This window comes from Pseudophryne corroboree, chromosome 6, assembly GCF_028390025.1.
Source record: "Pseudophryne corroboree isolate aPseCor3 chromosome 6, aPseCor3.hap2, whole genome shotgun sequence".
Lineage (NCBI taxonomy): Eukaryota > Metazoa > Chordata > Amphibia > Anura > Myobatrachidae > Pseudophryne > Pseudophryne corroboree.
This window is the reverse complement of record NC_086449.1, coordinates 473,736,196-473,750,785: the sequence shown is the minus strand read 5'-3', so window position 1 is coordinate 473,750,785 and position 14,590 is coordinate 473,736,196. Positions and strand designations below refer to the sequence as shown.

The 14,590-nt window shown below is 45.1% G+C and overlaps 1 protein-coding gene across 4 annotated transcripts in view; it reads right to left on the bottom strand.

The window, feature by feature from the left end:
- The window catches only part of ASZ1 (ankyrin repeat, SAM and basic leucine zipper domain containing 1), a 508,155-nt gene that overhangs the window by 198,045 nt on the left and 295,520 nt on the right, over positions 1 to 14,590 (bottom strand). For all 4 annotated transcript variants that reach the window (XM_063930479.1, XM_063930476.1, XM_063930477.1 and 1 more), the window contains one exon: positions 6,371 to 6,489. In XM_063930479.1, coding sequence (XP_063786549.1) covers positions 6,371 to 6,489 — 119 coding nt within the window. The remainder of the gene's footprint in view (positions 1 to 6,370; positions 6,490 to 14,590) is intronic.

Genomic DNA, 14,590 nt, shown 5'->3' with positions numbered 1-14,590 from the left:
CAGGGGTGCTGCGAATGGGGAAGGGGCAGGTGTGGGGGTGCCGTCTGTGGCAGAGGGGGTCCAGAGCTACCGCGGGTCGTGGAGAGGGGGGTGTGGGGGTGCTGCGGATGGGGCCTGGAGGCACTGCGAGTGAGGGAGGGGCGGGTAATGCTTCTCCTCCTGGAAGCAGCTAAGCTGCTGTCCTCCCTTTGGCAGTGGCTCTCTCGGAGACTTGCACAGCAGCCAGTCACTATTGTTAGCGCCGGTGCCCCAACGCGCTGCATTACAGGGAATAAGATGAACTCAATAAACTACAGCTCCCAGCAGCCCTTAGCGCCGCAATGCTTCGGCGCTAAGGGCTGCTGAGAGCTGTAGTTCATTTAGTGCGTCTACTTCCCTGTAATGCGGTGCGTTGGGACACTGGCGCTAACAATAGTGACTGGCTGGCAGAACTGACTGACTCACTGAATCAATGTAAAAGGCGAGATTGCTGTGCAGTGTCAGCGACACTGCACACCCACTGAACAGCACAGCACTGTCACCTTTTACATTAATTCAGCGTCCAGACATTACCCTCCGCAATATCACCCACTCTATCCGTTACATTAGCCATCTTGGGGCTTCCAGGCCGGCAGCCCAGGTGCTGTGTTGCGGAGTCAGGGCCTCTGGGGATCTGGGCGCGGCTGTGGTGGGGAGGCACTTCTGTGACATCACGTGCAGAGGAGGCTCCGGGGCTCAGAGAGTATGCGGCTTAGGGAGGGCTATGAAAGCCTTCACCTGAACCACTTTCATACACATCTATGACGGTGGCCACAGCAGCTTTTGTTCCACCTGCGCCGCAGATAGGGAGTGGGGATTGTTGATGCCGGAGGGGGCAGGCTGACTGGCAGGACATAGGACGCTGCAGTAAAAGGATTTTTTTTCCCTATCTACAGCGCAGAGACTTGCTGCAGATGCAGTGGCATACCCTCCAACTCTACCTTTTTGGCAGGTACAGTACCTTTTTTTTATGGTCTGTACCGATTTTTGGCTCTCCAAACTTCCATTGAAAGTATAGCTTTTCGAATTTGTACCGATTTTTTTTTGTGTAAATTGTTGGAGGGTATGTTGCTGCAGATGCAGTGGGTCTATTTTGGGGTGTGGAACTGGAGCTGCAGCTCCATCAGCCCCATTGTTAATCCTGCTCTGGGAACACACAGCAGCCAAAGGGCAGAGCCTCCCATTGGATGTAACCTGTGTGGGAGGGTGTTTCTCACCCAATCAGCTGTGGACTGGGTGTGACAGACCTGCTGCTAATCCAATGAGAGCTCCTAGCCATGCCCAGCGTTAGCCACACAGTCACAGATCTGGGCTATTATATAGGAGATTGGTATGCCTATGGGTCCTCATTGCCACTGTGTATTTTAGATAGCGGAATGAGTCGCTCCTGCAGATTTACCCTGATTTATGTGAAACCTGTGTGCACACTTCTATTGAATGTATTACAATAGATTACAAAGAAAAAAAAATTAATAAAGTGAATGTCAGGGAAAAATAAATAAAATACATTGCCACTTTGGGAATAGAACCCGGGACTCTAAGCGTGGGAGGCAGAAGCCTTCATCACTTGCCCACGTCGCTGCATGGAAGATACACAAGTTCATGTGTAAAAGTCCTGCAAGCAGCGATTCCTTCCCATTGGTGTTTGTTTGTGCCGTTAGGGGACTTGGATGCTCATATTGCAAAACACGGTATTTAGTGCACTGTACATACTTTAAAGTCAATGAACTGCATTATTCCTTTCACACAGTTGCGTCTGCATACACTATTTTAATTTTTACTCTATTGCTTTGTCTATGGGACTTGGACGCTCACAATCCGTAACACGGCAATTGACAAGTGTTTTAACACGTTCATTTGCGTCTGTATAAACTATTTTTTTCTTTTTACTCTCTCCATCTGACCCCTCTGGTCACCATCTGTGTGTACAGTATGCAGTACAGGACTGTATATTAACATTACAGTCGTCACTGAGATTTTACTGTAGATCAATCCGCCGCTATTTGATCTAAAGTACTGGATTAGTGGAGCATTAGCCACCCAGTGGTGGAGATGTATATTGCATGCTGAGTATGTAGTCGTGCCTCAACACGCCTGTCCGTGATTAAACTCAGCAACCTAAGCTATCGCCTAGGTGTGACTAAACCTCCATTTAGGTGGAGAAAAAGCCAAGATAACGGAGGACCCGTCTGTAATAGGCTGCATCTCTGATATTACCTAGTAGAGACAATTGGTCCTTGGTAGGACAGAGGTGAAACTTTGCCCGCCCAAGTCTCTATGGCCTTAGCAGTAGCCAGTCTAGCCATTGCTCCTGTGAGGGAGTACACTAACTTGAGAAGCATATCTGCCTATCCAGCAGATCCCTAAGGGAAGATGCAGAAGGTATAGGGAGCATTGAACTTTTAATTAAATGTGTCACATGAGCATCCACCGTAGACAATGGGCACTGATATCAACTACCCTACTTTGTAGAAAAGGCTTGGTAGAATGCAGTGCTTGTATAACCTGATATGTGGAATAGGTATATAAGGAGATTCTGCCCACCACTCCTGTAGATCAGCAGAGCTCTAAAGATGGCTGCCCAGCGTCTCTGTGGTGGAGGATGATGGAGGAGCAGCCAAGGGTGGGAAGACCGCTGTGGAATGACACCTTGGGCTGGGGGATGGGCCGCAGGGGAAGCACTGACCTCCCCTCTGCTGAATGTCACCACCGGTTCTCCTGGCCTGTCTGTGTCCCCTGCGCCAGTGGACATTACAGCCCTGGTGGTCTAGTGCGGCCACAAAAACACTTAATAGTCTGGGAGCAAATCAGCGCCAATGACCCTCTTCCTAGGTCGGCGGTAAACTGACTGCGCAGTATGCAGGTCACGAGATACGTGTTCCCCAGTGATCCGGTTGCAGTCCATGGTGCCCCTGCGCCTGTGGTCCCACCAAAATCACACACCCAGTTGTAGCGCCACAGCCTGATGGGGGTGTTGGAGCATCAGCGCTGGCTTCCTACTGGACTGCCAGATGCTGATTGCTCAGTGAAAAAGTAAAAAAAAATAATTTGAAAAATGCAAAGAAAAATGCTGGCACCAGAAAAAAAACTGATGTGCATGAGCATGGGAGCCCACTGCATCTTGGGAGCCTCACAAAGCTTTATTGTTCGGTGCCAGTCCTGGTCTCCACCAGATCATACCCCAAAGGTTAACCCTGTGGAGGCCACTGACCGCGAAGAATAAAATGACAATATCTGAGTAGAAATAAACGGACTTTGTCATATACTTAGCTGCTGGTCCGGAGTGCTCCCTCAGGGCTGATCCTCACCCTTGCTCAGCCAGTCACCTTACCTCAGCACATTACCTTTTTAGATAAGGTCGACCCTTTCACTAAGGTGAGAGAGGAGTCCGTTGCCGTCAATCTAGCCACCTCCCTTTTCATTAGGCAGAGCAGACTTATCTGGGTCAACTTCCTGGATTGTGGATGACGTTCTGAGAGAATGCCCTCTGCCACCTCTACCTCCACCTCCACCATGAAGCGCGCTCCCTGACCAAATACGAGCCCTATGTAGAGGGAGCTGCCCGATTGCCGTAGCCAGCTTTCTAGATCCAAAGTAGGGAGGAAGTTACAGAGGGTCTGAGGCCACTAGCCACTTTTGGGGGGAGTTAGACAAAAAAATATATCAAGCCAACTAGAGCTAACCTAACTCCTTTCAGCACTTAATGGAAAACTGAGGAAGGGAGAGGGAGCTCATATACCCTTAAAAGTTAACTCATTAAGTGTTGGCTCCTCAATTCTCCCTAACCCACATGGTAATAAGTGTTCCCCAGATGAAGGAAAGTGAAAGTTCCATCGAGGACACTCTGCAACTCTTAATATTTAAGGTATACTGTACTGAAAACTCTTATTTATTTAAATTACATACATACAGTATAACCACAGTTAATAGTTCTATAATTTAGTAATTATAATCTACTGCATGAGCCTTTTAAACAGGAAGACAAACAACCTCACCTGACCGCTCTCACTGCCACTAATGAGGAACAAAAGGACTACATTCACATCATCTCATGCTGAACCAGTCTGCTCAGTGTACTTACTCACCTTCTCATACAGGCCACTGGGTTCTCCAGTTACCAGGGAGAATAGGGATAGACAGAGATGGAATAAGATATCAGGACAGAGAGAAAGACCAGGAATGGGGAAGATTAAGCATCTAGCACTACAGGAACCTAAGCAGATCACTTTTTTTTATGCATTTTGCATACTCGTGCCCTGGGAAATGATAGTTCTAAAATACTATATAAAATAAACATCTTTTTATCTATACACAGAAGTGCTATATTTAATCAACAAGAAATAAGTCCTTGGCTAAACAATAATTAAGCTTAAGAAGATATATTGTTCAATTTTATTGGAGCTGTCCCATTATCCTTAGTAGCATAGATGGTCAGCTAACACACACGTGTAATGAGCCACAAAACTTGTTTTCTCATGTGCTGACACTATGTGGCTGCTAATTTCTATCAGTATATGTTAGAATGTTTACTGAAAGAATTTGATGATGTACATCTGGCCAGGTCATACATAACGCTATCAGTGTGTAGTCCTACACTGGTGTTACCACTTATCTGTATCACTGTGTGTCTGGAATTACAGTAGTTGGGTGAGGTTTTGAGCATTATCTCTTGGGAAACCTGCCTCTTTTTTGACATGTTATCCGATATAGCTGAAGTCTGTGCCATTGCCTAAATTTGCTGCTGTCTATGGATTTACGTCTTGATCTCGCTGCTCACTTGTTGTCACTCTCTGAATCACTGACTCTCCCTAGTGCTTTACCTATACATCTATGCTAAATATTTAGAATTCCTCCATTCATTAACGTGGTCTGACATTCCTATTTCACTCAAATCCATTTTTAAATGTTGCATGTCTATTACTCATGTTACTTCCTCTAAGTTAGCCTTAATGTTAATTGTTATGCTCCTACCTCAGTCCTCGTATTCTCACTCTGGGCACGTGTGACATATGCAGGCAGTGATCTTCCGTATTGACTGCTAGTGGACTACGGCTATTTATAAAGACACACTTACTGTATACTTGTACGCTGAGAAGTACAACCACTAAACACTACTGTTCATATCTGCCAAATAACTAGATTTGATTCACGGCGCCCTAGAGTATTAACATTTCTCTCACAGGACCCTTAGGCCTAACATTCTACATTAAAAAGTTATGCAAGAATTATTAAATTAAGTAAACTGGGCTAATATGTCATCCTTAGGTTCAGTTATATTTTGGTGGACAGAGTTGCAATTCTGTTTGTCCCCAGACTTTAGGATTGCCAGCCACCAGCTTTGGTTTTGCCTATCACATGGCACCACTGCAAGTGCCGTGCAGCACGCCAGACTGCCATGGCACCCAGTCTGGGAAACACTGCCATAATGAATCACTGTTTATAGATAGTATCATTATTAGATAAGACAATGCTGCTGCTGAAATTATTACACTAAACACGGCTCTATTAGTTATATTTTATAGGGCACCACAATACTTTATGTAACACAATATTTCAATGCGCCCTGAAAGAGTAACATGTGGACATTGCTTGTATCTAAAGTAAGTCTTTCAAAATACATAATGGACTGTACTTCAGATCCTGTTTGTCCAAAAACATTAACCCTTGACTGCAGATTAAAATGAAACAAATCATTAATACCATTTTCAAAATGAGATGCAGTTGTAGAGTCACTTAGAACAAACACAATTGTATTAATTAGTTCTGCATGCTTGCAACATTACTACTCATAGCATTGTGCTTTCAGACTGTAGTTAAAATTGCACACCAAATTGAAAAAAGGTTTTTAGGGGGAGTAATGCCGCCACCTAGGGGTCAGGTTTAAAACTGTAAGAAAAATAAATAGAACACAAAGATATACAGGTTGAGTCTACTATAGCCAAAATACTTCATAATTATGGATTTCAGATTTATTCGGATTTTGGAATATTTGCATTCCATAATGAGATTTCTTGGGATGGGACCCAGGTCTAAACAAATTGTATTCAGATTTCATACACACATTATGCACATAGCCTGAAAGTAATTTTATAAAATATTTATAATCATTCAGTTTATGTACATTGAACCATCAGAAAGCAAAGGTGTCACTATCTCAGTCACACTCAAACAATTTTGAATTACAGAATATTTTTATTACATATACAGTATATATTTATATACACACAAACACAGTATTTTTGCAACAATTTAACATTTACTCCACTTTTCTCACTTAGCCGATAGGTAATGATACTGTATATTTTTGTCTGAGTGATGCTTTCAAATGTAACAAGAATACATAAGTACTTGCCTACTTGTACAGTTCATTGACGACTCAGGCTGTATTTTCAGATATCTGTACACTGACTCCTTGCTCACATTATTTTTACCTTGATTTAGATTGCCAGAAAACGACAGGATGCTAAAAATCTTCATCGAATAAAAAAATAAATCAGTTTTGTTATTAACACAGTGATGTAATTATTCAGCAGCAGTATGAAACATTTTCTTTTCTAACAGTAAGATACAGGGTTTTTTTTAATAAATAAGGTATTATTCTTATCTTATCTCAATTAAGCTGTAGAAACATCAAGGAAACAGTGGAAACAGGATACACCTGAGCTCAATTTTGAGCTTCATGGCAAAGGCTGTGAATACTTATGTACATGTGACTTCTTAGTTTTTTATTTAAAAAAAAACTTTTTTCAAGTTGTCATTATGGGGTATTGTGTGTCGAATTTTGAGGGGAAAAATTAATTCATTCCATTTTGGAATAAGGCTGTAACATAACAACATGTGGAAAAAGTGAAGCGCTGTGAATACTTTCCAGATGCACTGTATGTTCTAGTAGGCCTTGAGTGACAGCCGGTATGCCACAGTACGCCATCCAGGAACGTGCATGTTGTGTGCAACATTATTTACGACGTTACAGGGTAGGATGGACTGGCGGGCCATCCCTTGCATCTCTAACAACTGAGTTCCAGGACAATTTCCAGAGACCTGTACCAAACAAACCTACCTGGTCTTGGGTGGAAATGATCCGAGAAACAGGTTCCGTGGCTAATCATAATAAAGGACGTTTTAGAAGACCGCGCAGCACAACGAGCAATGTGTGAGGTTGGAAAAAAAGTGTGAATTTTTTATTTTTTTTAAATGCCCTGTATATGGTTTCCAAACTATGACTAACTTTGTTATGTAAACTTCAGTGAAAAGTTGCAGCAAATCTGAACACATAAATTTACACCTAACATGAAATAAAGGGATCAATAATATAATCATGAGAAAAATGCCACAACTGAGAAATATTAGGATTTGAATTACCTACCGGTGAATTCTTTTCTCGTAGTCCGTAGATGATACTGGGGTCCATTTAGTACCATGGGGTATAGACGGGTCCACTATGAGCCATGGGAACTTTAAGAATTTGATAGTGTGGGCTGGCTCCTCCCTCTATGCCCCTCCTACCAGACTCAGTCTAGTAAACTGTGCCCGAAGAGACTGACATACTTTGAGAGAAGGATATAAAGCAGAGATTTTCAACCTTTCACAACTCGCGGCACACTGAACAAGATTTAAATATTGCCAAGGCACACTCAAATATAATGGTGATGCATGGTGCAGTTGCGTGTCCTAGGATGTCATGTCGCAGCTTCTCCATAGGTAACGCCTGAGCCACATCTGAGAAAGCCAGAAGAGCCCAACACTGCCCGGGCCCAAAATTAGAACTGTCTCTGCAACCACTAAACCCTCCAGTACTGATCGTTCCAGGGCCCCAGTAGCGGCAAGACCCTGACGGGCCTGGCTCTGCTTCTATGGCGGCACACCTGGAGACTGCTCAGGGCACACTAGTGTGCCACGGCACAGTGGTTGAAAAACACTGATATAAAGGATAGTGGTGAGATTCCGAATCAGAGCACACAACAAGAGGAAAGCCAAGCTAACCAAACTTGAAACAGGAACAGCAACGGCTAAACCAACATTACTTAACCAAGTAACAGTGCAGGAAGAACGAAGCACTGGGCGAGCGCCCAGTATCCTCTACGGACTACGAGAAAAGGATTTACCGGTAGGTAATTAAAATCCTATTTTCTCTTACGTCCTAGAGCAGGCATGTCCAAACTGCGGCCCTCCAGCTGTTGTGAAACTACATATCCCAGCATGCCCTGACACAGTTCTGCTGTCAGAGAATGCTAAAGCTGTGTCAGGACATGCTGGGATGTGTAGTTTCTTAACAGCTAGAAGGCCGCAGTTTGGACATGCCTGTCCTAGAGGATACTGGGGTCCATTTAGTACCACGGGGATGTACCAAAGCTCCCAAACCAGGTGAGAGATTGCTGAGGTTCCTGCAGAACTGATTGACCAAACTGAAGGTCCTCAGAGGCTAAAGTATCGAACTTGTAGAACTTGGCAAACGTGTTCGAACCTGACCAAGAAGCTGCTCGGCATAGCTGTAAAGCCGAGACACCCAGGACAGCCGCCCAGGAAGAACCCACAGACCAAGTAGAGTGGGCCTGTACAGATTTTGGACATGGCAAACTTGCCGTGGAATAAGCATGCTGGATAGTAAGTTTGATCGAGCGTGCAATAGTCTGCTTAGAAGCAGGACACCCAATCTTATTGGGATCATAAAGAACAAACAGCGAGTCCGTCTTTCTGTGACGAGCTGTTCTTTTCACATACACCTTCAAAGCCCTCACAACATCCAAAGACTTTGAAGTAGCAGAGGTGTCGGTGACAACCGGAACCACAATAAATTGGTGGATGTGAAATGCAGACACCACCTTAGGAAGAAATTGCTGACGAATTCTGAGTTCAGCTCTGTCCTCATGGAAAATCAAATAGGGACTTTTGTGAGACAAAGCTCCCAGCTCCGACAAACGTCTTGATGAAGCCAAGGCCAACAGTATAATGGTCTTCCACGTAAGATATTTTACGTCACCGTCCTGTAATGGCTCAAACCAGTCCGATTGGAGGAAATGTATCACCACATCGAGATCCCAAGGTGCCGTGGGAGGCAGAAAGGGAGTTTGGATGTGTAGAACACCTTTCAAGAACGTCTGGGCCTCAGGAAGAGAAGCCAACTGTTTCTGAAAGAAAATGGACAAGGACAAAATCTGGACTTTAATGGAGCCCAGATCCACTCCAGCTTGTAGAAAAAGCAGGAAACGTCCCAGATGGAATTCCACCGCAGAACAATTTCTGCTCTCATACCAAGAGATGTATTTCTTCCAAATATGATGGTAATGCTTAGACGTTACCCCTTTCCTGGCTTGGACCATAGTCGGGATAACCTTGTTAGGGATCCCTCTCCTGTCTAGAATCAGCCATTCAACTTCCATGCCGACAAACGTAGCTGCGGTAAGTCCTGATAGACGAACGGGCCCTGTTGTAGAAGATCCTCGCGAAGAGGTAGGAGGCCATGAACTTCGAGGAGCATCTCCAGAAAGGTCTGCGTACCAGGCCCTTCTTGGCCAGTCCGGAGCAATTAGAATTGCTTGAACCTTTTCCCTTTTTAGAATTCTTGGGATCAGAGGAAGTGGAGGAAACACGTACACTATCTGATAGACCCATGGAGTCATTAGGGCATCTACCAGCACCGCCTGTGGGTCTCTCCACCTGGAACAATACCGCTTGAGCTTCTTGTTGAGACGAGAGGTTATCATGATGATTTGTGGATATCCGCATCGACTTGTCAAGCACCTGAACACTTCCGGGTGAAGGCCCCACTCCCCCGGGTACAGTTTGTGTCTGCTGAGGAAATTTGCTTCACAGTTGTCTACTCCCGGAATGAAGACTGCTGACAACGCCACAGCATTTCTCTCTGCCCAGAGGAGAATTCTTGACACCTCTGACATTGCTGCTCTGCTTTTCGTTCCGCCCTGTCGTGTTTATGTACGTTACTGCCGTCACATTGTCCGACTGGACCTGAATGGCCGATCTTGAAGATGATGTGAGACCTGAGTTACAGAATGTTGATTGGAAGTACGACTTCCTGACTTGACCATCTTCCTTGAAACTGCACCCCCTGAGTGACTGTTCCCCAACCCCTGAGGCTTGCGTCTGTGGTTAGCAGAATCCAGTTCTGAATTCCGAACCTCAGATCCTCGACAAGGTGAGAAGTCTGTAGCCACCACAGAAGGGAGATCCTGGCTTTAGGCGACAGACTGATACTCTGGTGCATGTGAAGATGCGATCCGGACTATTTGTCCAACAGATCGAGCTGGAAGGGTCTTGCGTGAAACCTTCCGTATTGAAGAGCCTCGTAAGAGGCCACCATTTTCCCCAGAAGGCAAATGCACAGATGCACCGAGATCCGGGTTGGTTTCAGGACATCCCAAACCATTGACTGGATTACTAATGCCTTTTCAAACGGAAGGAACACCTTCTGCGATTCCGTATCCAGTATCATTCCCAGGAATGGAAGCCTCAGTGTTGGCTCTAGGTGAGATTTCGGAAGGTTCAGAATCCACCCGTGATCCTGGAGAAGTTTGGTTGAGAGAACAATGCTGTCCAGCAACCTTTCCCTGGAATGTGCTTTTATCAGGAGATCGTCCAGGTATAGAATTATGTTTGCGGAGTAGAAACATCATCTCTGCCATCACCTTGGTGAATACCCTCAGTGCCGTGGAGAGACCAAATGGCAGGGCATGGAACTGGTAGTGACAGTCCTGCAGTGCAAACCGTAGATAAGCCTGATGAGGCCGGAATATGAAGATACGCATCCTTGATATCCAGAGACACTAGGAATTCCTCCTCCTCCAGACCTAAGATCACCGCTCTCAGAGACTCCATCTTGAATTTCAACACTCGTAAGTACGGGTTCAACGACTAGAGGTTCAAAATCGGTCTTACCGAACCATCCGGTATCAGCACTACAAACAAGTTGGAATAGTACCCCTTGTTTAACTGATGAGGTGGAACTGGAACAATGACATGAGTCTGAACCAGTTTTTGGATGGCATGTTGTCAAGTTATACTTGCCTCTTGTGAAACTGGCAAGCCTGATTTGAAGAATCTGTGAGGTGGGAGCTCTTGGAACTCCAGTCTGTAGCCCTGGGAAACAAGATTTATGACCCAGGGATCCTGGCACGAATCTGACCAGATCTGACCGAAGAATTGTAGGCGTGCTCCCACCTGACAGCCTTCCAGGCATTGTGGTCCACCGTCATGCTGAAGTCTTTGAGGATGCAGAGCCTGAGCTCTGTTCCTGAGCACCTGCTGTTGCTGGTTTGTGTGGTTTACCTCTTGCGCCGCTGGAGGAGGTAGAAGCACCTCTGGATTTGCCCATAAACTTGGCCGTCCGAAAGGACTAACTTAGAAGCTGAATAAGTCTTCTTGGTTGGGGGGGCTGCGAAAGGAAGATACGTAGACTTACCTGCAGTAGCTGTGGAGATCCATTTGTCCAATTCATCTCCAAACAAGGCCTCCCCTGTGAATGGTAGGCCTTCCATGCCTTTCCTGGAATCCGCGTCAGCAGTCTACTGGCGTAGCCATAAGCCCCTGCGTGCCGACACTGCCATAGCAGTGGTGCGTGCGTTAAGCACTCATATTTCCTTTATGGCTTCCACCATAAAGTTCACAGAGTCCTGTATATGCTGCAGGAGACAACATCCCTCCTAGACAAGGAATCCAACCCCTCAATTAGGTTACCTGACCATTTAGCAATGGCTTTAGTGATCCACGCACATGCAAAAGTGGGTCATTGGGCCACCCCAGCAGCTGTGTACAATGATTTGAGTGTAGTCTCAATTTTACTATCAGCTGTGTCTTTCAGGAACAGGCAATACAATTTTACGTAACAGCCTAGAGACTGATGCATCCACTATTGGTGGATTTAGCCATTTTTTCCTATCCTCCAGAGAAAAAGGAAAAGATGACAGCAACCTTTTAGGGATCTGAAACTTCTTATCAGAATTAACCCATGATTCTTCGAACAGGGTATTCAATTAATTTGACGCAGGAAAAGTGAGTGAGGACTTCTTTTTCACATTAAAATAAGATTCCTCACTCTCTTCTGACACCTTATCGGGAATATGTAGAACATCTTTGATAGCCACTATAACAGCCTCTATTCCCTGTGACAGAGCTGCATCCCTCCCCTCTGAGTCCACCTCTCCCTCATCCATGTCTGACCTGTCAGCGTCAGACTGCAGGATATGGGCCAGAGATTGCTTTTGCAGACAAATGGGAGGTGACTGAGACGCTGTTTTGAGGACTAAGTGGGACATTTACTAAGCAGTGATAAGAGCGGAGAAGTGAACCAGTGGAGAAGTGGCCACATCAACCAATCAGCAGCTCTGTATAATTTTATAGTATGCAACTTATAGATGTTACTTCAGTGCTGATTGGTTGCCATGGGCAACTTCTCCACTGGCTCACTTCTTTGCTCTTATCACTGTCTAGTAAATGTTCCCCTGAGTCTCTGTTCATAAACTCATCCAGTTTGTTTTAAGTAATGCGTCTCTTTCTCATTGCAGAACAATTTTGTAGAAAGAGATGAGATCATTCCCTTAAGAGAATTAACCCATTTTGGATCAGCCCTGCTAGCCTGTGAACCCTGAGTACCCAGTAGTGAGCCCCCCGGTGAAGAGGAACACTCTGCGGTACAAGACACGCACTCTCTGCCTGAAATAAATGTAATGTGACAGCGCACACACACAGACACAGGAAAGGTTAAGCACAATTAACCCACAAAGAGCCCTTCAGGGAGACACAGAGATGTTAGGAGTCAGCACCCTTATCGCTAATGCCAAGCTTAGCCAGGTCGCAGACCAAGTATCCTGATAGGAGACTTAGCACACCAATAATCGCTCCACCCTCTGCTATGACCCCCTGGTACCGTTAAGGTAATCTGGAGTCACACTGGAGGAGCTGCACGTCCCGGTCCTGTCAGCGTCCATGTCCACTGCAGAGGGAAAATGGCGCTGGGGAGCTGCTGGATCATCTCATAGTGAAGCCCCACCCCTTCAATTGCGCCGCGGTCTTCACGCCTTTTTTAGACTGGTTGAGGAAACTGGTGCTTAAAATGGAGAAAACCGTTTTAAGGCTGTTGTGCCAGTATGGGTACTGTGTACATTGTACGGGGACGCAGTCGTGTACTGGGTCCGGAGACGCATTCCGCTCCGTAAAGAAAGCCGTGCGTCTCCATACCTTCATGCAGCCGCACCGGCTCAGTACTCACTACTCTTCATCCTTCTGTTCTTGTAAATTATTGATTACAATGAATGCAGTTCTTTTACATTTAAAAATTGGTACACAGGTACAATACCACAATTGATGTGATATATTGTGAAGGCTGGAAGGCAGCATTGGATAGGATGCCATTTTACCCTTGTGATTTGTGTGCCAGTTCATGCAGTATAGTACACTTTCTCTATACTCTTTCTGGATATACACACTCAATGCACTGCTATTAAAATGAGCGATGGTCTCCTAGCTGTGTGGCTGGGTATCCGCTTGATAGACAGTGTCTAGTAAGACAGTCAATAGATAGACACCATATGTTAGACAGATATTAGGTCGACAGGGTCAAATGGTTGACATAAAAAAGAACGAGTTTTATGGTAAGAAATTACTTTTGTTAAAATTCTTTCTGCGAGGTACACTGGGCTCCACAAGGAATGGACAATGGGGTGTAGAGTAGGATCTTAATCCGAGGCACCAACAGGCTCAAAGATTTGACCTTCTTCCCAGAATGCATAGCGCCGCCTCCTAGATCACCCCGCCTCCCTGCACAGGATCTCAGTTTTTTTTTTTTTAAATTCAAAAGTTTTTATTGAAATTTTTACATAACATTCAAGTACAATTACAACAAACTACAGACCCTCCCCAGCAACTGTTGTAGAGCATAACAATAGAATTGCATTTGGTAATTTCCAAGAGATTGTACATATAAGTAAGGCAAATAAACAACTATATGTGGAAGAATTTAGCAACTCGTGTGGTTCTTGTGTATAGGTGCATACCAGAGTGCGCCGGCTTGACAGATTCACTAATTTAGAAACACTTCAATCGGTATTTAGTTAATAACCCCATTCAGCCACCAACATCCAAACTCGGTCCCACAACTATCGGTGTATATATGGTGAGTTTAACCACCTTTCCCAAATACAATAATATTTTGTTTCAGCACGTCTACTCATATACACATACCTTTCGTGTTTGACAACCTCGTTAGTAAGGGATATCCAGGCTGCGGTGCAAGGACCGCTAGTGGACATCCATAGTCTGGCTATGCAGACCTTGGCGAGCATACAGAGGTTGGCAATGTATCGTTGCATATTTTTATCAAGGGCATCGTCATCAAAAGCCGCTAGCAGACATACAGCAGGCGTGCATACGTCCAAGGGTATCCCGGTGTCAATCATAACCCGAATAACCTCATTCCAGAACACCTTAACCATAGGACAATCCCATAATAGATGCCAGAGCGTGCCCTCCATCGAGCCACATTTAGGGCACTTGGAATCCCCCCTACCCCCCATTTGAAGCAAGCGCATAGGGGTAATGTACACTCTGTGGAGTATGAATA